Source organism: Leptodactylus fuscus, chromosome 11 (genome assembly GCF_031893055.1).
Source record: "Leptodactylus fuscus isolate aLepFus1 chromosome 11, aLepFus1.hap2, whole genome shotgun sequence".
Classification (NCBI taxonomy): domain Eukaryota; kingdom Metazoa; phylum Chordata; class Amphibia; order Anura; family Leptodactylidae; genus Leptodactylus; species Leptodactylus fuscus.
The window spans coordinates 19,375,182-19,401,483 of NC_134275.1; the positions used below are offsets into that span (position 1 = coordinate 19,375,182).

At 41.2% G+C, this 26,302-nt stretch overlaps 1 protein-coding gene across 1 annotated transcript in view; it reads right to left on the reverse strand.

Moving 5' to 3' along the window:
- Positions 1-26,302, reverse strand: part of TNC (tenascin C) — a 105,017-nt gene that overhangs the window by 31,823 nt on the left and 46,892 nt on the right. Inside the window, exons 13-18 of the mRNA XM_075260061.1 lie at positions 23,814-24,086; positions 12,535-12,657; positions 11,030-11,173; positions 8,330-8,449; positions 8,101-8,244; positions 4,905-5,035 (exon numbers count right to left, since the gene is read on the reverse strand). Of these exons, the coding sequence (XP_075116162.1) occupies positions 4,905-5,035; positions 8,101-8,244; positions 8,330-8,449; positions 11,030-11,173; positions 12,535-12,657; positions 23,814-24,086 (935 nt within the window). The remainder of the gene's footprint in view (positions 1-4,904; positions 5,036-8,100; positions 8,245-8,329; positions 8,450-11,029; positions 11,174-12,534; positions 12,658-23,813; positions 24,087-26,302) is intronic.

The window sequence follows — 26,302 nt, forward strand, 5'->3', positions numbered from 1 at the left end:
TCTTTGTGACTACATGACTATTGCACCAAGGGCCGACATACACATGGAACAGACCTTGAATATGACAAAGCTTATGTAGATATACTGTATTCATTCTCATGTAACTACTATGGGATCCATCGGTATTGAATTGGAGGAGGCCGCAGTGCTCTGCAGAGCCCTGTGGCTTTGTTGATACCAGGCATAGCGCCATACATTCTGTTCTGTCGTGGCTATGTCTGGTACTACACCTGAATAGGAAAGAGTTGAAGTAAAGTGCAATACCACCCCCAACTGCTACAAAATGTATAGTCCAAGCAACCCCATGAAATAACTGGTGTGGGTGCCTGGAATTGGATCCCATCGACCTAATAATGAAGTCCTGTGCTATCCATAGGCAATCCATATTAACGTCCCAGAAAACCCATTTAAAGCCTCACACTATGCTGTACAAACATAATAATAACCTTTAGTCTAAAATGCAAATGTACGAATACAAATTTCAGCTGAAAATGCTCAAATGTTAATTTCTGTAATACAGTGTTTGTGTGGTTAGCCCCGGTCATATTTCTTGTCTTTGGAAGGTTGTCAGAAGTAATTTGTAAATTCATTAAGCCCACACAGTTAGGTTAACTCGCCTAATTGTTACACATGTTTACCATATGCCATATCCCATTAATAAGAAGCAAAGTAAAATCTCAACTTTCAGGCTGTTTAGTAATAGGAGACTTGAAATATCTGGAAGAATAATTTGCAGACACCACCAGTGGCTTGTATGGAAATCATTACTGGGACATAAATCTTCTCAATTTGTTTTCACAGTTTGTTTTCTCTTCTTTGGATAGATGTGGAGATCTCACGCTCTACTCCTTGTTCAGTAGCTGGGGAATAATTCATAAATCATATCCCAGAATTTGTCCCATGTCCCATTGTTCACAGTTTCCCCTGAGCTACTAGCCTATGTGATGTCCTCCATATACAGCGCATGGAGAAAACAAGAGATTCTGCAGCACTGAACACAACCTTTGTGGTGACATAGAAAACTTACTATTAGCATCTGCACTATGTCTCTATGCAGGGGCGTAACTACCGCCATAGCAGCAGAGGCAGCTGCCACAGGACCCGGGACATTAGGGGCCCGGTGACAGCCGCTACCGCTGCTATCATTATACTTGGGGGTCTTTTTGGACCCCTGAGTATAATGATCGGAGGCCCAAGAGAGGTAAGAAACATACAAAACACTGTTACTTACCTCTCCACGATCCTGCCAGGCCTCGTTCCTTCTTGTCTGACGTCTCTGTCACATGAACCCGGCCTGCGTCCCGGGTCATGTGATGTCTGATGTCATTGATGAGGGATGGCAGCGGAGAAGACAGCGTAGGAGCCGGGGGACAGGTAAGAAACAGTAGTTTTTTATGTTTTTATTCCCCTGGGTCTCCGATTATTATACTCTGGGGTCTGAAAAGACCCCAGAGTATAGTAATTGTTTAGGAGTGTCCACAGTGGGACATAATACTGTGTGCAGGGGCAACTATGGGGGATACTACTGTTTGCAGGGGCCACTATGGGGATAATACTGTGTGCAGGGGCCACTATTGGGGATAATACTGTTTTCAGGGGCCACTATGGGGGATAAAACTGTGTGCAGGGGCCACTATGGGGGATAATACTGTGTGCAGGGGCCACTATGGGGGATAATACTGTGTGCAGGGGCCACTAAGGGACATAATAGTGTGTGCAGGGGCCACTATGGGGGATAATAGAACGCGCAGGAATGCATAGGAGGGGGACAGTCGAGTGGCAACTATGGGGGATAATAGTGTGTGCAGGGGCCACTATGGGGGATACTACTGTTTGCAGGGGCCACTATGGGGGAAAATACTGTGTGCAGGGGCCACTATGGGGGATAATATTGTGTGCAGGGGCCACTATGGGGGATAATACTGTTTTCAGGGGCCACTATGGGGGATAAAACTGCATGCAGGGGCCACTATGGGGGATAATACTGTGTGCAGGGGCCACTATGGGACATAATAGTGTGTGCAGGCGCCGCTATGGGGGATAATAGAACGCGCAGGAATGCATAGGAAGGGGTCAGTCGAGGTCTTCGGCGTTGGTGTCGGTTGGGGGGGCGGGGGGGGGCATGTCAAAAGTTTACCACGGGGCCCCGCCATTCCTAGTTATGCCACTGTCTCTATGTACAGTCCTATGAAAAAGTTTGGGCACCCCTATTAATCTTAATCATTTTTAGTTCTAAATATTTTGGTGTTTATAACAGCCATTTCAGTTTGATATATCTAATAACTGATGGACACAGTAATATTTCAGGATTGAAATGAGGTTTATTGTACTAACAGAAAATGTGCAATATGCATTAAACCAAAATTTGACCGGTGCAAAAGTATGGGCACCTCAACAGAAAAGTGACATTAATATTTAGTAGATCCTCCTTTTGCAAAGATAACAGCCTCTAGTCGCTTCTTGTAGCTTTTAATCAGTTCCTGGATCCTGGATAAAGGTATTTTGAACAAACAATTCAAGTTCAGTTAAGTTTGATGGTCGCCGAGCATGGACAGCCCGCTTCAAATCATCCCACAGATGTTCAATGATATTCAGGTCTGGGGACTGGGATGGCCATTCCAGAACATTGTAATTGTTCCTCTGCATGAATGCCTGAGGATTTGGAGCGGTGTTTTGGATCATTGTCTTGCTGAAATATCCATCCCCGGCGTAACTTCAACTTCGTCACTGATTCTTGAACATTATTCTCAAGAATCTGCTGATACTGAGTGGAATCCATGCGACCCTCAACTTTAACAAGATTCCCGATGCCGGCATTGGCCACACAGCCCCAAAGCATGATGGAACCTCCACCAAATTTTACAGTGGGTAGCATGTGTTTTTCTTGGAATGCTGTTTCTTTTTGGACGCCATGCATAACGCCTTTTTTTTATAACCAAACAACTCAATTTTTGTTTCCAAAATGAAGCTGCCTTGTCCAAATGTGCTTTTTCATACCTCAGGCAACTCTATTTGTGGCGTACGTGCAGAAACGGCTTCTTTCTCATCACTCTCCCATACAGCTTCTCCTTGTACAAAGTGCGCTGTATAGTTGACCGATGCACAGTGACACCATCTGCAGCAAGATGATGCTGCAGCTCTTTGGAGGTGGTCTGTGGATTGTCCTTGACTGTTCTCACCATTCTTCTTCTCTGCCTTTCTGATATTTTTCTTGGCCTGCCACTTCTGGGCTTAACAAGAACTGTCCCTGTGGTCTTCCATTTCCTTACTATGTTCCTCACAGTGGAAACTGACAGGTTAAATCTCTGAGACAACGTTTTGTATCCTTCCCCTGAACAACTATGTTGAACAATCTTTGTTTTCAGATCATTTGAGAGCGGGCTGTCCATGTTCGGCGACCATCAAACTTAACTGAACTTGAATTGTTTTGTAGAAAGAAATGGTCCAAAATCCTTTCATCCAGGATCCAGGAACTGATTAAAAGCTACAGGAAGCGACTAGAGGCTGTTATCTTTGCAAAAGGAGGATCTACTAAATATTAATGTCACTTTTCTGTTGAGGTGCCCATATTTTTGCACCGGTCAAATTTTGGTTTAATGCATATTGCGCATTTTCTGTTAGTACAATAAACCTCATTTCAATCCTGAAATATTACTGTGTCCATCAGTTATTAGATATATCAAACTGAAATGGCTGTTGCAAACACCAAAATATTTAGAACTAAAAATTATTAAGATTAATAGGGGTGCCCAAACTTTTTCATAGGACTGTATATCTGGTTCTCTATCACTCCCCTTCCCCCTACTCTCAATACATTTTTATAGGCAGCGGTAATTTGATACTTTGAGTTGACAGTCTGTCTTGATCTCTCAAGACGGATTCAGCAGAGATTTCAGAATCAGTGCGCCAACATACATGTTTACTCAATCATTACTTGCTCTCAGTTTCTGTATATTCTATATAATGTAGTCATTGTGTACAATACATTCACCCCTTTAATCTTTTTTAATCCTTAGGTTATGGGCCCTTTCAAGACTGGAAGATATATATATTTTTTTTTAAGTAAAAATGAATGCGCAGAGGACAAATTACTTAACAGAGCTTGACAGCAGCTCAATTCTCAATCTCTGAGTCATAATGTTTGTATAATTACTTTATAATTAAAATGTTTTGCATATTAACCTTTGAGTGTTTCTAAATTATGGTTCTAATATAGTTGAAGGATTCTGTTATACTTGTGTAAGAAGTGCTAATGCATTCAGCTTTTCAGATCTAACCTGTAGGAACAGTATCTCTCTAAATATCATTTATGAACAGTATCTACTGTATCTATCTATCTATCTATCTATCTATCTATCTATCTATCTATCTATCTCCTATCTATCTATCTATCTATCTATCTATCTATCTATCTCCTATCTATCTATCTATCTATCTATCTATCTATCTCCTATCTATCTATCTATCTATCTATCTATCTCCTATCTATCTATCTATCTATCTATCTATCTATCTATCTATCTCCTATCTATCTATCTATCTATCTATCTATCTATCTGTCTGTCTGTCTGTCTGTCTGTCTGTCTATCTATCTCCTATCTATCTATCTATCTATCTATCTATCTATCTATCTATCTATCTATCTCCTATCTATCTATCTATCTATCCATCCATCCATCCATCCATCCATCCATCCATCCATCCATCCATCCATCTTTTATCTATCTGGTGCCATCATAATAAAACAAATGCAGGAATCCTCTCCCCCAGATTTTCTCTCAGGTGCCAGGTAGGGAATTTGTAGCCAAAACAGATCCAAGAATACATTTATATGACTACATTATTTGTATACAAAGAGGGGTAATACATCTAATAGTAATATTGTTGGAGTGGATTGGCGTTACCTTGACTGTTCCATCCACCGACTCATAGATGAGCAAGAAACCCGTGATGATTGATCTTGGTGGTCTCCATGTGATAAGAGCAGATTCTGACTGGATTTCACTTGCAGTCAAATCTCTAGGAGCATCCAAAGCTGTATAGTCAAAAAGAGATAGATAATTGAGTAAAGAAACATATTTGTAACATTTGTTAATTTCCTCTTGATATAATGGTCTGAGATCTACCCGGTGAGTATTGTTTTTGTGTGTTTTTTTTTAATTTTATTGTTCATCACATTTCCTGCCATCAGCTTTAACTAGAGATGAGCGAACAGTGAAATATTCGAGAATCGATATTCGTTTCGAGTAGAGCCTCAATATTCGACTACTCGATCGAATATCAAATCCCATTATAGTCTATGGGAAAAAATGCTCGTTTCAAGGGAAACCACTATTCGACTAAAGGAGAGTCACCAAGTCCACGAATAGCAGGAGGAGAGTGTTTAGGAGGAGCGCTGTGCAGTTAAAGCGCACGGACCCCATTATAGTTTATGGGGTCCGTGCGCTTTAACTGCACAGCCCTTGCAGTTGTACTGATAAAAAGTAAGCTCCCTCGTAACCGCAAGCTGCCAGCTCTCCCGACTAGCAAAGACGAGCCTGCGGCAAATCAATGCTGGTTCTGCAGCAGGCTCGTAATTGCTAGTCAGGAGAGCTGGTTATGCAGGAGCTGACTTTTTTGTCATAGGACCACAATGGAGACTGCTGTGGTCCTATCTTAGACTCCGCCTCCTCACAGACGAGCATCCGGCAGAACCAGCTTTGATTGGCCGAATGCTGTACACTGACCAATCAACGCTGGTCAATGCATTCCTATGAGAAAAAGTCAGCTCCCTTGTAACAGCAAGCTGCCAGCATTCCCGACTAGCAAGGACAAGCCTGCTGCAGAGCCAGCATTGATGTATAGCAGTGTATAGCATTCGGCAAATCAACGCTAGTTCTGAATCGAATATTTACTGCGAATAGCTAGTAGTATTCGATCGAGTACGAATATTTCGAATACCGTAGTATTCGATCGAATATCTACTCAATCGAATTTTTGAGTTCTAATAATGGGACTCTAGGCATAAACGGGTTAATATTTCAGTTTCTGGAAAGATTATTTTTTTAACCCTTATTCTTTGATTGTATTTTATCACCAGTCAACGAAAGTGATTGTTTTCTATTTTTCTCTTTTTTCTTACTTTTATCATTTTTGTAATATAACACATTCTTCTCAGTCATTCATATAAAAAATACCTTCAGGTTAAAGCCCCACGTTGCGGAAACACAGCTTTTGTTGCAGATTTTTTTGTGTTTTTTTTTTTTTTTTTGGCCAAAATCAGGAGTGGCTTTGAAAGGAATGGACAATATATAGGAAGTTCTTCTACCTTCTGTTAAATCCACTCCTGAATTTGGCTCAAAAAAACCGCAAGAAAACTGGAACAAAAAACGTTACGTTTCCACAATGTTGCTCTGATTTATTATATTAAACTGGTATCCACCTCTCCCCAGGCCTCCATCTCCACCAGTGCTGGGTATGGTCTTTAGTTTACAGGTCCTTCTGTAGTTTGTGCCATGTGATCACTGCAGCCAATCACAACCCTCAGTGGTCTCCTCGTCATAGCAGTCACATGCCGTTCGTGAAGATGTCAATGCTGAAACCGATCTTCTAGCACAAAAGAGACATCACTGGTGATGTCAGTCAGGGGACCTGTATATAGTAGATGCTTCTACTGGAAACAGTGGTCTTGGGAGAGGAGAGTAAGGGTGCGTTCACACGGAGGAAAATGGTGCTGAATTTGTTGTGGAATCTACATCAGATTCAGTGCTGAAAAAAAAGCGGAATAGCAGAAAAAGGAACCCATTGAAGTCAATGGGAGGCTTTTTTTTCAGCACTGAAATCCCACTCCAAATTCCTCACCATTTTCCTCCGTGTGAATGCACCCTAAGGGTAGGTTCATATAGAGTTTTTGGTCCGAACCTGAAGCGGAGACCAAAATACGGATAGCTGCGACTGGCTGCCAGTGCAGTGTACCGGCATCCAGTCATGCACTCCGCTTCGGATTAGGCCCAAATGAATGGGCACCCGGAAAAAAGAATCTGACTGGCTCCGATTGAGTTCAATGGGAGACGTCTTTTTGGTCAGGATTTTGAGGCGGATACGGCCTTAAAATCCTGACCAAAAAACCCCAGCGTGAACTTACTCTAATGCTTTGTATGTGTAAGGGCCTTTAACAGCACTCGTAAATAATAATAATAATAATAATAATAATAATAATAATAATAATAATAATAATAATTATTATTATTATTATTATAAAAAAGCAAACCCTCAACTAATATTGTGATTTTGTCTATGATGTAAATGATCGCTGTAAAGATAATCCTAAGTCAGAGTCAATTTATTATTGGGTTTAGTGGCCAGAGTGAAAATTGCTGATTTATTTATTTATTTATTTATTTATTTTTTAAATATAGATAGGCACGTGGAATAGAAAAATATATAAAATCTATAAGATAAACATATATTACTCTGCTTATGCTGCATTTCTTCTCCATATCCTTGATGTCTAAAACTCAACACCCCCCCAAATCTACAGAGAGCTGCTTACCCTCCCATACCTGCTCGCTAAATACGTTGATGGATCATATTTTATGACATCTTTTTCAGTTCATTCAATGAATTGCTGCTTTAAGTATATGTTTCCATCTGACAGCTATTAATAATGATATGCATCGAAGCAAACTTCATAGATCAACAAGCCAAAGATCTTACTCTAAAAGAAAGCAATTGTAGGTTTCCCGACTTCCATCTGTCAAGCTGCGATAATATTATTCTTTAGCGTGGAGTCTTCAGACCTTTGTTAGTGACACCTGGTTTTTCTACATCTACAATTTATGTGAATGCAGCCCTTGAGCTCAGCCATGGTGTCAAGAGCTATATGACAAGTAGAAGCCTGCATCTGCTCTTAGACAATGGTTAATCCCTTTCATCTCCAAGAAACGTTGATGTGGGATAAAGACCATTGGAACACCTAGCATTAGCATTTATATGATTACTCGCTGATTCTCAGGACAGGCGCATTCAATATCTAAATGAACGGGAGAGCTTTTAGTGGTAAACCCTATGGGTGATGTTATGACTTGTGGAAAGGGACACATAATTGTAGCTTTACTTTACCTGTAGTGAATATGGTGGAGATTTCCCGACTTCTGAGTGGTCCTCTTACAGCATAGATTTTTAATACGTATTCGGTAGCCGGCTGAAGCCCGATGATATCATTTTCGACAGTGTTGCCTGAGACTGTAACCTCTACGGCTGGAGCTGGAGCAAGAAGTGACAATTTTTTTGTAAAATGGAATACTGATAAAACAAAGAGATCTTTAGTAAGAAAATGAAGTGTCCTTACCGTTCTTGGCAGAGTAGGAGATAACATAATTATCCACGGATGCCAAAGATGGTTTCCACAATGCCAGAGCTTCAGAATCCGTGACGTTAATGGCTCTTAGACCTGACGGGCTGTCGAGAGCTATAACATAAATGATACTTGTCTTACTTAGAAATCTAAAATGGAAATTTCGTAGGATGTATTTCATTGTGCGATAAAGACAAAGACAGAAACCATTAGGGCTTGTTATTCGCAGTTTAGATGGGCACATGTGTCATCGACTAGTCATCTAGTTTCATGAGGATCTGAGTTTTTTCAGATGAATTGGTGCTCTGTCCATATAACAATATAGTATAATGCATGGTTAGATAGATATACACATGGCAAGTATAACTGGTACTGATGTCAGGGGTCTGACCACTGCCATTGACTGATCCTTCACAGCCTTCGGGTCTATGTATTTGATAAAATTACTAACGCTACGTTCACACTAGTGTTCAATCTCCGTTCTGTGGAAACCTGTCAGACCGGGTCCAGCCGTGAGCGGTGGTGAGCATTTTATGCTCTCCGCCGCGAAACCGTTTTTTTAAAATCGGACACAGAGTACTGCATGTCCGACTCTGTGTCCTATTTTAAAAAAATGGTTTCACGGCCAAGAGCATAAAACGCTCACCACCGCTCACGGCCGGACATCTTTCAAACCCATTCAAATGAATGAGTATGAAAGAGTCCTGTAGGTTTCCGTCTCCTGCCTCTGTTTTGTGCAGGAAACGGAAACCTGCAGAACGGAGACCGGGCGCAGATGTGAACGAGCCCTTACTCTAAAGTTAACTTCCTCACAATGTGGTATGAGGCTACACACGGGGAGGCAGAGACTTCTTCATGGCTGGCTATGGTAGTAGGAGAGGTTAGTACTGTATTAAGGCAAGAGTAAAGCCACATTCTTGTTATGGTCTGTGACTATAGAAGCTTCTGCCTCTGTTCTGTATTGGTAACAGCTTGATTTCAATGATCTTTTATGAGCGCTCTCTAACTCCCCCGCAGATAACATGCTGCCTAATGTCTTTTCCTTACCCCTGACAGACCGTCCTGTCCCTCCTTCTGTAGCATGGGCCATTTCTCTTCTCCACCTCCTCCACTTGCTCCTTGCCATCCTTCTGTCCACCAGGTTGTGTTTCCTATCACATTTAGCCCTCTTCTCGCTCTCTCCATAAAGACCTGCTACTTTGTGTCACTTTACATAACCTTAAAGAGAGCACTGCCAGTTCATAAGGTGGTGGAAGCCACTACCAGCCACAAGTAGGGCTTTTAGTGGCAGCAGTAGCCACAGGGCCTGGGACATCAGGGGACCTGGCAGAGTAACCCCAGCAGGTGTCAGGCCCTATTTACTTATCGATCCCCATTCCTGCTTTCGGCTTCCCCTTCTGCAGAGGCGGCTGTGAGCAGGAGCGAGGATTGGTAAGTTAAGGCCACGGGTCCCACAAACACTGATATCATACTGATTGTGCCCATTGGCTGTGCAGCAGATGTAATTTGTGTTCTGCTCAAGGTATAGCTTTTGCTTGCTGGGGTCTGATGCATTGGAGTCAACCTGGGTGGTAAAGTCTCCTATAATAGGACATTTTCCTGTGCATTTTGGGTCTTCTGTCTGAACCCATATTCTAACTCCTACAGCTACCCTTTAGTGTGCATTGTTTGTGTTGTCCAGAATTGGAGCCCGGGCTTTACTTGAGAGTGAGCAGAGTAATCTTACCATGTGTCTAAGAAGTTGTAACAATGTGAGCTGAGTGCAACCCCCGTAAGAACAGAGGAGTGTTGTTTGTGGCTGCGGGGCCATTGCTCTCACACTGTTAGGAGGTTGCGAGCATTGAGAAACTGTATTATTAAAAACGATCAACACGATTCGAATCAGGGACCCAACCTGTAAAACTCCAACTAGGGTTGAGCGATTGAGATTTGAAAAGATCGGATTCAGATTGAGTAAATTTCATGATAACAATCGGAATTCCGATCCCAATCTTTTCCGGCGGGATCGAGGTCGGAGGTTATCTCAAGATCGTCTCAACCCTATTCATGTACAATATATATCATGAGTAGGGTTGAGCGATCGGGATCGGAAAAGATTGGATCGGCGATCGAGCAAATTTCACGATCGCGATCAGGATCGGGATCGGCTGGAAAATGATCAAAAATCAAATTTTAAGAACGATCCTGAAATTTAAAGATTGTTTCAACCCTAACCCCAACACAAAATAAAGATTGAGAGGTTCACCCTGCTTTACCAGTAAGTGGGCAACACTATTGATACCAAGTGGCGTCCCCTTCTGCTGGTTTACAAGGCTGACAAGATTGTGTCTCCCCTTGCCACCCTTCAGAGCCATGTCACCCTGTGTCCTTACTCTCTGTAGATTCTTATAATGTAACTCCACCTGCTTTCCCACAATAATGGGGGGGGGGGGGGGGAGCAGACAGGATTCCAGAATCCTGAAATACATATTCCTGACAGTCACCCATTGTGCCATTAGTCAATATGTAATATGTCCAAATCCAAATTATTATATTGTAAGATATATTATATTATATTATATTATTGAATTAGTAGAGAGGCTATACAATATATTACAAGCATCCATAGATCATAACAAGGCATACTGACAGGGGATGTTTTTATGATATACAGTACAGTCCTTCATGATATATGGGCATTATATAGTAGCATACCTGTTGTCAGGGTGTCAGAAGCTGGAGCACTTTCTTCACTGCCTTTCACGGAAACAAGCCTGACACGGTACTCAACACCTGGCAGGAGGTTAACCAAAGTAGTTTGGGTTCTAGATCCATCCACTTCCACTGTGGTACTTGCTCCTGGAAGGTAAGAGATAAAACTTACATTCATTCATATATACATTCTTAAAAACCGTATCCGCCTCAAAATCCTGAACAAAAAGACGGCTCCCATTGAAATCCATCGGAGCCTGGCGGGAGCTTTTTCCGGGAGCCGGAACAAGATTTCTATTCTTTTAGTAAGTCAGCCTTAGGGTAAGTTCACATGGAGATTTTTGGTCAGGATTTTGAGGCCGTATCCGCCTCAAAATCCTGACCAAAAAGACAGCTTCCATTGACATCAATGGGAACCGGTCAGGTCTTTTTTACGGGAGCTGCTTTGTTCTGGCTCCCAGCAAAAGAAGTGAGATTCTCATTCTTCATCCGTTTCGCCTCGCGATTCAGTCTGAAGACACTCCCTCCTCCCAACTAAGCCCATTCATTGGGCCTAATCCGGAGCGGAGTGCGTGGCTGGATGCCGATGCAGTGCACCGGCATTCAGTCGCGTCTACCCGGTTTTTGGAGTTTCTCAATGAGCACTTTTCAAATCCCACCAAGGGCAAAAAACCATCTGCAAGGAGTTTGTATGTTCTCCCCGTGTTTGCGTGGATTTCCATCCCATACTCCAAAGACATACTGATAGGGAAAAAAATGTACATTGTGATCTCTATGTGTGCTCACAATCTACATTTAAAAAAAAAAAAAAACCCCGTCTGAACTTACCCTAAGTTCTCAATTTCTTGAGCATTGAGAAACTTACCCTAAGAGCAGTAATACAGGTGATTGCTTAGAAGAATATTACTACTTTTATTTTTTAAAATATTGTATGCTGTTTTTACAATATTTGGTCACCTGGGACCCTGGTGGATCACCTGTTTGAACTTGGCACAGGCCATCGGACGTCATATTTATTGGTCACATGACCTGATCAAAGCTCTCTCCCATTCAAGTGAGTGGACTGAGTTGCAATACCAAGTACAGTAGCTATGTAAATCTACGGTGCTGTGCTTGGCGAGTATGTGCTTGGCATGAAACCTCTTCAAACAACTGACCAGAGGGGCCGTCGTGTCTGACCACAACGTATCCTAAACTAATAACCTATCCTAAGGATAGCTCCTCAATGAATACATCCCATACAACCCCTCTAAACTTATGGACATGTCTCATTTCCAACTTTAGGAACTACGGAAAGAAGTCCTGCTTACAGGAAAGGTGACTGTACGTGTATAAAGAAGCGGACATTTATGGGTTAAACATCACACTGTATATTTCTATCAGCATACTGCACTATTGCATATGGAATCAACTGTACATGTAATATATTCAGAGCCATCCCAGTGCCGATATACTGTATATACTACTGTTTTAGTCCACTGCTTTTTCTTTTTGCAACATGATTTTACCTCCAGCCACGGGAACATAAGTGATCAGGAATTTGTTAACGCGGATCTTCGGTGCCAGCCAGATGACTTTAGCAGAGTTCTCAGTAATGTCGGAGAAAGAAAGTCCTTTTGGAGACCCCAGGGCTGTAGAAATAGAAGAAGAGCTACTTAGCTGTAATAGTTAAGCCTCCCTTGGGCAGGTTTGGAATGTTCTGAAATATTCTCCTTCCCACCTCCTTGTAATGACTAATAATTACTAGACATATGGTACTGTGCTTTGCATAATATTTGACAAAATTGGCATAATAATGTTTACTAGACTTGACTAGCTGTGTTGGCCTATTTCCCATAAATATTTCAGAAGATTTTTTTTTACCATTTAATACATCTTCATTTTGAGGTTGTGATAATTTTAGCCGTACTAAGCTCTCACTTTCAGACATGAGATTTATTCTGGTTTAAAAGAGATGTCACAAAGTCACGAGCGGCTTTATCTCTTAAAGGATATTATCAGGAAGAGTTTATCTGTGCTACATGGAATAATATAAGTAACTCCAAAATTCTGCTCTCATTGATAGGGGTTATTGAAGTTTAGGGATGAGTGATCGGGACCGGAAAAGATTGGATTCCGATTGGTGTTCGAGTAAATTTCACGATCGTGATCAGAATTCTAATCCCGATCTTTTCCAGTGGGATCAAGGTAGGAGGTTATCTCAAGATCAGCTCAACCCATTCATGTATATATCATGAATAGGGTTGAGGGATTGGGAAAGATCGGATCCCGATCGGCGATCAAGTAAATCTGACGATCGTGATCGGAATTCCGATCCCGATCTTTTCCAGCGGGATCGAGGTCAGAGGTTATCTCAAGATCGGCTCAACCCCATTCATGTAAATATTATGAATAGGGTTGAGCGATCGGGATGAGGAAAGATTGGATCGACGATCGAGCAAATTTCACGATTGCGATCAGGATAGGGATCGGCTGGAAAATGATCAAAAATCAAATTTTAAAAACGATCTTGAAATTTCAAGATCGGCTCAACCCTAAAGCCAACACAAAACAAAGATTCCAAGCAAATTTCACAATCAGGATCGGCTGGAAAATGGGGACGCTGCACGGAGAAGACTTCTAAAGGTAAGAGAAGAACCAGCGTTGATTGGCAGAATGTATAGCATTCTGACAATCAACGCTGGTTCTGCATCGAACCTTAAACTTCGAAGAGCTAGTAGTGTTCGATTGAGTACGAGTATCTTGAATACCGTAGTATTCGATCAAACACCTACTCGATCGAACACAACTCGCTCATCTCTAATAATTACTATTCTAGCATTTCTAGAACTACATATCTAGAATGTGAATTTTGTTAAAAAAAAAACAAAAAAAAAAACCCAAGTTATTATTTTTTAATCAAAGAGAACCTAAAACCATGTTATATTATAAAAAGGCTTTGGGATTAGTGGGAAGCACTTTAGGGATTTTTTTAATGGTTTTTTTTTTTTTTTATCATGATTGCTATGCTCCGCTCAGCCGCTCTTCTTTGTGCTGTGTACAGCTTTGCAGGATGAAGCACCTTATTATCACCCGCCGTAAAAACATTCTGTGTGGTTGATTAAGGGGTTAATGAGGCAGTCGCCACTGCTTTATTGTAGAACCGTGGCCGATAATACTCTCGGGGCGATAGCCTGATACATTAGGATCTGTCTCCTAGACTCGCTTCTGAAATCATTCCCATTTTACTAAATCTTCTAAATATTGGCCCGGCCGCTAGAGTTTATGGAAAGCACAAAAGCAATCCCCACTATCTTTATCCGTTGCGTAGTTAGTATGCAGCATCCAAAGCCCTCGGCCCTAACAGCACGAATATATTTGTTTAATATCTGTCCACAGCAATTTGTTCTCGGTTCCACCAGATATTTTGCAGCTTTCTTTAATCTGCCTTTTGATGAGTCTTTCGCAAAAAGGAGAAGACAGATTTTTTTTTTGTTTTTTTAATCTGGATAAATAGCCCACACAAGAAAAGTCCATTAGTAATGGCCGACAAACCCAAACAAGCCACATTAAAAGGTTTGATGGAGAACTGCCAGTATGAGAGAAGAGCAAGGGGTAAAATTGATTTGGAAAGAAGTAGTCAACAGTGAAAACATACAAAAGATATTTGAAAGCTCCAAATCTTTCAGGTTCGTGCCAGGAGCAGAAAAGCGAAAAGAGGCGAGCAACAAAAACCAGACACCTATTCAATGAGATCCCGAAGACAATAACGCTCGGCTATTCTCCGTGTACGGAGGGCGGTGTAAATGTTAATGGTCGGCAGTTAATAAATTTAGATGAAATATCGAGTTATTTAGCTTCAAAGCCAAAAGGCACCAGAATAGGGCGCTCTTTATGTTATTTATTACAAAATGCCAAGTGTCTCAGTGGGAGGGTATCCTGGCATGGGTAGGCGAAGGCGTAAATCAACTGGGAAACTAAGGCCGAGATCAGTTACAGCCCCTAGCTAACTTTGTTGTCTTAAATGTCTCCATTCATCAATAACCTCATGGCTGGGTCCGAATGCTCCGGGGATGTTCAAGGGACTTTTGAGGGGGAAAAAAATAAGGCTTTTGGTCAACTGCGAGTGATGGTCAACTTGGTTGGAGGTAATCGGCCCAAAAAGACAGGGTGACCTTAAGCCTTTGTGTGGCCCTAGCCCAATAACTATTTTTTAACATTTCATTTAGTATCGAAACAAAATTTTGACTTAATTTTATTGTATATTTTTTACTTTTTTCAGCCAGTTAATGGCGTGATTCATGTGAAAAAGGCGACGTGGAGTCCGGGGAAGATTCTTTCCTAGAAGAATGCTCTACAACCAAAGAATCTTTGTACGCCTCTGTTTTCCATTGTATATTTGGATATATATTAGGGCCCTATAGATGTCTATCAGGCTCATATTATGGCTTAGGACCACTAGGTAGATTACTAGGCCGGAACGCCTCGCTCTGATAGATTTGATACAACTGGCACAAGTTACAGGTGAAATCTACAATGGTCTTTTACTGATGTAGAGATCTGCTCTGAGTCTGACATTGGGATCTCCCAATTTGAGCGAAATTTATTAAGAGATTGGTTCCTCTCACACCAGAGAAACATATTAAGGGTAAAGCTCCACGTAGCAGGAAAAATCCCAACGCGTTTTCAGCACTTTTCATAAAAAGTCTGTAGAGGTTTCCTCTCTGGACTTTCTGCTTGCATTATACCTATAGGGAAATCGCCAGCATTTCCGTAGGTATATTTGACTTGCGTTGATTTCTAAAACTTTCTAAATTTCTAAAATTTCTAAAATTCTTCTGCAATGTGTGGATGGTATTTGTTAAAATGTAGCATTTTTTCCATGATGTTTCTGCTAGTGGGACATCTACGCTTTGTGGGACTAGGTTCACATTAGCGTCAGACTCTCTGATGCTTTGCTTAGGTCCGTAAGGGGAACCTGAACTACAAAGACCCGGATCACTAGAACAGCAGTTACACACTGAGCCCTGGAGTCCCATTTGACTATAGACTAGGGTTGAGCGATCGGGATCGGAAAAATCAGATTCCGAGCAGCGATCGAGTAAATTTCACAATCGCAATCGGAATTCCGATCCCGATCTTTTCCCGCCGGATCGAGGTGGGAGGTTATCTCAAGATCAGCTCAACCCTATTCATGTATATATCATGAATAGGGTTAAGCGATCGGGAAAGATCGGATCCCGATCGGCGATCAAGCAAATTTCATGATCGGGATTGGCTGGAAAATGATCAGATTTTAAAAACAATCCTGAAATTTGAAGATCGGCTCAACCCCACTATAGAATGGTGGCCAAGGCATTGGATAAAGACTGGTGAACAAAGCGATGGTCTTAATATAGCAGCCGCATGGCCACCTGCAAGCACCATTTAGGGAACGGCCATGTCCAATGCACACATAACACATGCAGATTTTGTAATGGATTGTATACGGCCAAATCCATTGCAGATATACATATCACATGTGGGTCTCCCATAATGCAATCCCAGCCATGCACAACCTGAGTGCTATAAACTTCGAATAGTTACTTAAAGAAGCAACCCTTCCATAATCTAATATAGCTTTTTATCAAAATCTCAAAGATAAAGCCAAATTTTTCCCTCCCAATTTCAAGGCTTATTAGCAGTCTAGGTCCACATGCAGAACATAAAACCTTCATCTAAAATTATAAAGACAAAAGGAAGAACGCAAATAAAGCAAACATGTAGTTCCAGCGGCCTGGCACTAATAGACAGAATGAAATAATCTTTTGTTTTCACAATTCCTGTTATTACAATGCATTGCGGTGATAGTACCGTCAGGCTGCGCAGAGATGATTTTCGACATAGAGAGTAGAAAGAAAGGAAATAAAAAGAGAAAAAAAAACATTTAATTATATGTGACTGGTATCCAGCTGCCAGAGAGTGATAGTTATACAGCCACCTGTGGAGGAAAATTGTATGTTACAGGCGCGGAAGACTAAAGAACAAAGCAACCAAGAGCTTGGGAAGATTTCCATAGCCGTGACGTACGCTGCAACCAACAAAGTGACAATTTACTCATGTATATACAGGTAGAGGTATATACATACATATTTGTAGCCAACCTACAAATAAAGAATAGAAACATATGAGCGATGTTAAGCCGTATATGCGATATAGAGCCATATAGTTTAATGTTACATGCTGGCGTTCTAAAGAAAAATAATAATACAAAAATTGCAACGCAAGGCGAGACGGAAGCATATAAATCACGAGCGCATAGGCATGCTTGGTATGAGACGGGTAAGAATTTGCGCAACTTAAAGCTGTCAGGTATAGCAGTCCCCGTAATTCACATCAAGTGTCCAATTTAATTCATACCAGGGCCAATTTTTAATGTAAAGCCATGGTGTGCAAGATATGAAACAACAGCAATAATATACATTCTGAGCTCTACATGGCGCTTTTCCAAAAAATTGCTGGTGCCAGGAAGGGGCACCTCAGCCCAATAAATATAAGCTGTGCCGGAAATGTGGCACAGGTTATAGGTGAAGCCTACTCCAGTGGCCAACTAGCATAAGGGAGGGTTCACACGGAGTTACGTGCCATGGCATTTAGTAGGATTGGCGGCTTTGTGCACTGGTGCAAGATCCAGCAATATTCAGGTCCTGTGACTTAGGAAGGTTTCACACAGAGTTAGATGCCACGTGATGTGGCACGTAGACGCTATTTTGCGGCCTTGAAATCAATGGGAGCTTGAACGGCCCGCAAAAGCTCACGCGGCGTCTACATGCCACATCACGTGGCACGCAACTCCATGTGAACCCTCCCTAAGTCACAGGACCTGAATATTGCTGGATCTTGCACCAGCGCACAAAGCCGCCAATCCTACTAAATCGGCCCCAATGAATGTAGGACGTAACACACAACGCTTTCACTGCTGTCACAGCTTAAAGGGGTTTCCAGAATTAAGTGAAAACAGCTTAGCATGTTATAAAATAATAAAAGGAAGATATACCGGTCTTACTTACCCCTTGCCCCTACAGAGACCGCCTGTCTATTTGGCTAGGGATTGGAAGTTCAGCAAATAGCTTAGGATTTTGACTTTCCTCCCTATACAGACGGACATCAATGTCCTTGTGCCATAATAGGATATGGAACAGGAGTTGTCCTGATGGGGCAAGTCATTCCATCTGGGCTACACTGGTCCAGCGCCAACCACCACTGGCATAGAGACCAAAGCCATGGAGGCCGCAGCATTACGGGCCATTATTGATGGCTTGCTTAAGAAGTCACTGGTTAACTGATCCTATTATTATCATCAATTATTTTTCTTCGCTCGCCATACTATCCCTTTCATGTTGTTATAAATTACAAACTCGACTAGTGGAAATAGTGTCCATCGTAAATATGTATTTTAATGTTGATCCATATCTATGGGATCTTCTCTGAGGTTCATTTGGCTTGCCCTTGTATGTAATTTTGTTAAAACCACATATATACTTTTTTACATTACAGTAAAGAATCATAAATCAGTTAATAGGTATAATGGCCACAAGGTCCTTGTTCCCCAGGGTGGCCCGTAAATCATCAGAATTTCCATCGCCATTACTGCACAGGCTGCACTTTTTTTCTTGGGGGAAAATTTATGGGTTGAACACAATTCGATTATCTTCACATTCTTGGTTAAGAATACTATTCGCGTCTCTAGTTGCTAAGTTGGAGGAAGTGTAATGCTATTCAAGACCCCCGGAACAATGAGCCTTTATGTCGACAAGAGCCACCAGTAAGACTTGAGGACTTGCTCCATTAGTAAGTAATAGTAAGGCTGTCACATTACGTTTTCTCCCATCATGTTATAAATGGCTAAATGTGATATCTAGGTAACAATTGTTTTAGAATAAAAAGAAACAATTTGAGTCTATGTTTCACTAGTATGGCTAATAGGATAGTGACACCCGTGTGACCTGTTATAACTCTTCATTAGGCAGTCTTTATGACTATATAATGAATATATGTGGCTGTTTACGTGAAAAGGGCCCAGATCGTCGATACTAATTATAGAGAAAATAGTCCAAAACATATTTGGGTAAAAAAAAAATCACAATTTTGTTTTATGCAAAAATTTTATTTAAAAATATGTCAATTGTGCTTTCAATAAAATTTTTTTTGCTGTTTCGGACAATGTTACACCATAACCGTTACAATGATACCAAGAACTCCATATCGACAATGTGGGCCCTTTTCACATAAACAGCCACATATATTGCCCTCTATGTGCTTGCAAGGCAATTCCCTAATGCGTTTGGCATGTGCCTAGCAACACTGCTATTGGTGGATGAAGGTGCTGGATACCCCTGTCCTGGTGGTGATCTGGTTTTGCCAATAACTATACAGATTAAAGGTGTATTCCCATGAACATGACTATCTAGAAACCCACAGACCATGAAAACTTAAACTTTTTTGCAAATATAATAAATTAATAGAGATGAGTGAGTAGTACTCGATCGAGTAGGTATTCGATCGAATACTACGGTATTCAAAATACTCGTACTCGATCGAATACCACTCGCTATTCGAATGTAAAAGTTCGATGCAGAATCAGCATTGATTGGCCGAATGCTATACAGTCGGCCAATCAACGCTGGTTCTTCTCCTACCTTTAGAAGTCTTCTCCGTGCAGCTTCACCGCGGCGTCTCTTCCAGCTCTGAATTCACTCTGCTAGGCATCGGGCCTGGGCTGAGCCGACTGCGCATGTCCGCTTGTAGTGTGGGCATGCGCAGTCGGCTCTGCCCAGGCCCGATGCCTGGAAGAGTGAATGAAGAGCCGGAAGATGCCGCGGGGACGCTGCACGGAGAAGACTTCTTGGAGGATCCAGCCCGACCCTCACTCGTGGACTTGGTAAGTATAATTTGATAGAACGTTGCCTACCCCTGAAACGAGCATTTTCCCCCCATAGACTATAATAGGGTTCAATATTCGATTCGAGTAGTCGAATATTGAGGGGCTACTCGAAACAAATATCGAACCTCGAACATTTTACTGTTTGCTCATCTCTATAAATTAAACATTTTGAGCATTTTCATAATTTTAGTGTTGACAATCTGTTGGCTTGATCGGTTGACAATGGATATGACCATGAATGCAGGAGCCTTCTATCGTCTGGTACTTGTTCGAAACCCAGATATGATGAATACTTATATGAGCAACCCTTCTAAAATCCAGCCATGATGTGGCCGGATTATCAAGGAGAGACACTAGATAAGAAGATAATTCAGCTCTAATATATGGAAATCATAAACATGAAGAAAAAGATGTCCGGCAGCTCTCCGATAAAATATAACTTTTAATGAAAAAATGTCATAAAATAACAAAAAATTGACATAGCACAGAAAAAAAGAAAAATGAAAACCCCCTAAAAACGCAGACGCGTTTCGGAACGAGATGTTCCTTCACGCGTTTCGGAACGAGATGTTCCTTCCTCAGAGCTCTGAGGAAGGAACATCTCGTTCCGAAACGCGTCTGCGTTTTTAGGGGGTTTTCATTTTTCTTTTTTTCTGTGCTATGTCAATTTTTTGTTATTTTATGACATTTTTTCATTAAAAGTTATATTTTATCGGAGAGCTGCCGGACATCTTTTTCTTCATGTTTATTGGATTACTAGACACTTTCGGAATAGAGTGTCTGTGCCGTGCACCCCGGACATATTATACAGCCTATGGAACCAAGATATATATGGGTGAGCTGAGCTTTCTTTTTTGATTTTTATATGGAAATCATGGCTGGATTTTAGACCATAGAAAGTCCCTGCATTCATGGTTGTATCCATTGGCAATCGATCAAGGCAACAGATGTCCCCACTAAGATGGTTAGAGAAAATCTTTAAACTATGCAAAATTTTTAATTATTTATATTTGCAGATCTGACTTCCATGATGTGATTAGGATGTCAGTGCCTCAAGTATGCACACCAATAGAGGGCGCTGACTGAGAATGTACAAGTCTGTCTTCCATGATGTAATTAGGAAGACAGAGTCTCAGTCCAGCAAACCTATAGAGGGCGCTCCCTTTAACATCATGGCGACCTTCTAACATGGTAGACATGGATTTTATTTTTGGCTTTTCAGTCTAAAATAAGCCAAAATCATCAATGCATAAAGTTGCCACAAATCCTGAAACTATCACCTTTCTTAGACTGATGTCAGACACGTCTTAATAATTGTGTGTTCCTGTCCAGTTTACATCAAGGGGTTGTCTCATAAAGTCAATCTCCATCCGTATACCCTAGTGGTGCACATGGATGCTCTAAAGAAAATCCTCCGACCCCGAAACAGAGCAGGGACTCGCTTAGTAAGAGGACTGTTGCAGACCAATTTATTCCTTGTTTTATATGGTTTTCCGTTCATCGGACTGACAAAATGATTGATCCCACTACCAGATAGAGCTATCCGAGCAATAACCAACCACTGCTAAGGGTATCAAGAGCCAGACATGGGATTTTCTTCATAAGAAGACATTAAACCATTGAGGAATAGGATTATCCTTTTGAATAGTGGGCTAAAAAGGAAATGTTTGGACTATATGGTTTATATCGTGGCTTCCAACAGATTACATACAGCTTATATATGGCACCGATAGAGCCACCGGTATGTCTTTTGGCTGCATCTTATAAGACGTTATTTCTATTCTTATTCTTTCCAGCCAGCAGAAGGCATATGTTTATATCTAGGTAATTGACTGTGTTTACCTCTTATTGCATCTAACTCACTTTTGCCATTTATAGCAAAGAAGTGAAGGACTCGCTAACATCTGTAGCTTCTCTTGGTGAGAAATTATTTGGCCTTGTTCTACCATTGACATAAACATGAAGCCCTTGCTAATATTACTCCACATACAACGCGTTCATCATTTAATATGACGTTCTTTCTGTGCTCGTCTGCTTAGTGTAACTTATCGCTGTCAGGCAACAGACTACCCAGTGACATCTTCAAGGGGCATTTTACTCAAGAGCCTCGCGAAACTATATTCAACATAGCTCATTGGATTTGGAATGCAATCCGTCTAAAATATGTCTTCTTTTATTGTGTTCGTCAATACGAAATGGAGATTAAGGAATGAAAATTCAATATAACGTATAGAGAATGCAATATATTGTAAATGCAGTCTAATCTATGGGGTGCATGTTGCAAAGCACGTGGAATTGAGAAGATTGATATAAAGATTTGGTGTAACTTTATTTAGCTACTTCTTCTGGGCTTAGGAGTCCGGTGGGTGGTGCTAATTAGAGATGAGCGAGTAGTATTCGATCGAATATGACTATTCGATCGAATACTCGTATCGGTCGAATACCACGCGGGAAAATTCCATTGAATTCAAAGCAAAAACCTCCTCGTGCTCCTCGTCCTGCTACTTCCGGAACTTGGAGGATCCAATATATCGAACTTTGATTTCCATGGAAACCAGAACAACATTCCTGTTTTTTCCCATAGACTATAATTTTATTCGATATTCGATCAAATACTACTCCCTCATATCTAGTGCTAATCAGTGATTTTCAACCTTTCCTATATAAGTATGCACATACAAATAGCTGTTAGGGTTGAGCGAACGAGATCGGGAAAGATCGGATCCCGATTGACGATCGAGCAAATTTCACGATTGGGATCGGCTGGAAAATGATCGAAAATCAGATTTTAAAAATGATGCTGAAATCTCAAGAACGGCTCAACCCCACAATAGATAAACTCCTAAATAGAGCGATCGGGAAAGATTGAATCCCGCTCCGCGATAGAGCAAATTTCACGATCGTGATCAGGATCGGATGGAAAATTATCTAAAATTGGATTTTAAAAACGATCCTGAAATCTCAAGATCGGCTCAACCCTAATAGCTGTCAATCACTTAGTAGGACCACCCACTGGACTCTTATTTCCAATACGATGAGAGATATTAATGGATACATTACTAGTTCCCCTGGATTGCTTCCTACAATGATGTATTTCAATCTGCTCAGTGTATTTAGCTCTAAAACATGTTGCTTGCAAACTGGGCTTCTTTTTATATGGAGCACATAATCTTTACATGGACATGGTATGGCCAAAACATATTTGCTCCCTGCCTATGAAATGAACCTAAAAGTTATGCAGCCACAAGTGATTCCCCTATCCTCCGGAATCACCTCCCAATATTGCCCCTTACAAAGTTACATAGTAGATGAGGTTGGATGAAGACATCAGTCCATCAAGTCCAATCCCAAACCCTACAGTCCCCTACAGTGTTAATCCAGAGGAAGGCAAAAAGCCCCATGCGGCTTTTGCCAATTGCCCCATTTCAGGGAAAAAATTCCTTCCCTTCAGAGGATTTTGCCATTTTTAGCTATCACCTGTGCCACAACAGTCTATAGGCAAAGCTGGCAAATTGGGAAGATTTGTATAACAGTAAAAAGATCATTTCTACATTGTTCCATCTATTTGTGTGATTATGGACTTGGTAGTCTTTGGGTCCAGACTAACTATTACTTGTAACTACCAGCTCAGTTGCTTTCTCAAGCTAAACAATGGTCCACAGCCTACACTATTGGTATATGTTGGATATGTTGGTTTCCTTTCGTTTTATAGTATAGTATAGTATAGGCAGATATAGCTATAAATACATTTTCCAATAGAAAACTTAAAAAATTAAATACATAAATAAAAGTAAAAAATAAAATAAATTCGGAAATAACAAGTAGCTCCCAGTTTTTGCTTCCCATCCACAGTACTGTATTTTTCATGTCATAAAGTTGAAATACCTGTTGTCGCCTCTCCTTTAATTGGTGGAGAGTGCTGGCCACTAGAGACGCCATGTAGCTCAATTTCATATTCAGTGCCATCTCTTAGTCCTGTCACAACTGTTGAGCGTTCACTGCCTGGCACTGTTAGTGTTATTGGCTCATACTGCTTTTTGTCATCTTGCATTTTAATAATAAAGTTGTCAAAACCATTTTCGTCAGCTGTCCATGACAGATGGAAACTATTTGGGGTGATTCTGGAAACCACGAGGTTTCCAACTTCAGGTTCTGTCTCTGGAAAAAAAAAAGCCATGGAAGGAAGAAGGAAATTGAGAAATATTGTTGGTACTGGAATCCTGTTCTCTTCTGATAAGGTGCTGGCCTAAAATAGGAGCAGCAAAGGGAAAGGGAAGTTTTGTTAAAGGTTTTCTCCACACATAGTCTTTTTTGTGTCAATTTTTTGGCTTGTGAAAAACATGATGGAATTCCGGGAATTTTTGCACATCTTTTAACAAAGGAGAAAACACCTGAAAAAAACCGCATACCCGGAGCATGCAACGATTTACAAAAAAAAACTTTACAACACGGTGGCTCAGTGGTTAGCCTTGCAGCGTTGGAGTCCTGGGTTCGAATCCCACCAGGAACAACATCTGCAAGGTGTTTGTATGTTCTCCCCGTGTTTGCATGGATTTCCTCCAATTCTACAAAGACATACTGAGTAGAGGTGAGCGAGTAGTACACGATCGAGAAGGTATTCGATCGAATACTACGGTATTCAAAATACTCGTACTCGATCGAGTACCACTCACTGTTCGAATGTAAAAGTTCGATGCAGAACCAGCATTGATTGGCCGAATGCTATACAGTCAGCCAATCATCGCTGGTTCTTCTCCTACCTTTAGAAGTCTTCTCCGTGCAGCTTCCCCGCGGCGTCTTCCGGCTCTGAATTCACTCTGCCAGGCATCGGGCCTGGGCAGAGCCGACTGCGCATGTCCGCTTGTAGTGCCCAATGCCTGGCAGAGTGAATTCAGAGCCAGAAGATGCCGCGGGAACGCTGCAAGGAGAAGACTTCTCGGAGGATCCAGCCTGACCCTCACTCGTGGACTTGGTAAGTATAATTTGATCGAACGTTGCATACCCCTGAAATGAGCATTTTCCTCCCATAGACTATAATAGGGTTCGATATTCGATTTGAGTAGTCGAATTTTGAGGGGCTACTCGAAACGAATATCAAACCTCGAACATTTCACTGTTCGCTCATCTCTAGTACTGAGAGGGGGGGGGGAGATGTACATTGTGAGCCCTATATGGGACTCACAATCTACACTAAAAAAAAAAAAAAAAATTACATAAAAAAATGTAAAGCCAAAAAAACACTCCAAAAAAATACTGTTTGTAGGACATTTCATAATTTCCCGTAAAGTGTAAAATCTAGACACGGTAATTTATGCTGCAAAAAATACATTAAAAAATTCTGCAAAATCTCCATGAAAAATGCAGCATTTTTGAAAAAAAAAAAGACTATGTGTGAAACCAATGTAAAACACATCGAGACGCCATCTGCCTGCAAAATAAATAGTATCACATCAACACATAGAAAGAACACGTAGACATAACAAAGAGGAACTATGTAGTATGAAAATAATGTAGACATAATAACAGTAATGTACGACCGGTGTGGTAGGTGGGGGAAGATTGCTTCCAAAAATATAAGCGTTAATATTTTCCTCTGTCAATTAACAAAATTAAGCAAATAAACTAAAAATAGATCTAAACCATATCAATATTTGGTGTGACCTTTGCCTTCGAAGCAATATCAATTCTTGTAGCTACACTTGCAGAAAGTTTTGGAAGGAACTCAACAGGGAGGTTGTTCCCGCCATCTTGGAGACATAAGCAAAGATCTTCTGCGGATGTAGACTTACTCCAATCCTTCTGACTCTTCATGTAATCCCAGACAGACTGGATGATGTAGAGATCAGGCCTCTTTGGGGGTGATATCATCACTTTTAGGACTTCTCATCCCAATGGATGTCACACCATATGTTGATGAGAATCAGATTTCTCTTTTGTTTAGTCATTTCATTTTGTTAATTGACAGAAGTAAACTCAGCTCCCTTGGCCAGCAAATTCCCCGGACTTGAATCCAATCGAGATTCTGTGGGACCACCTCGATCGGGTTGTTTGTGCCATGAATGCTCAATCGCGTAAGCTAGCTGGCCACGGCACTGGAGTCGGCATGGCTCAACATCCCAGTGACATCATCACAACATCCCCTCTTTTCCCGCACGTCTCGCAGCGATCCGCTCTGCCAATAGTGGTTATTCTGGATTTTGACAGGTGGTCACATTAATGTGACTGGGCTGTGTATTACATGTCTGTGCAACTCGTAGGTTGTAGATATGTAGATATTGTAGATTCCACAGTTGGATGGATTTCCCAATAAATTTATCGATTCATTAATTCTATATGATGTGACCTAATAGGACTTTGGAAATATTTTCATATTA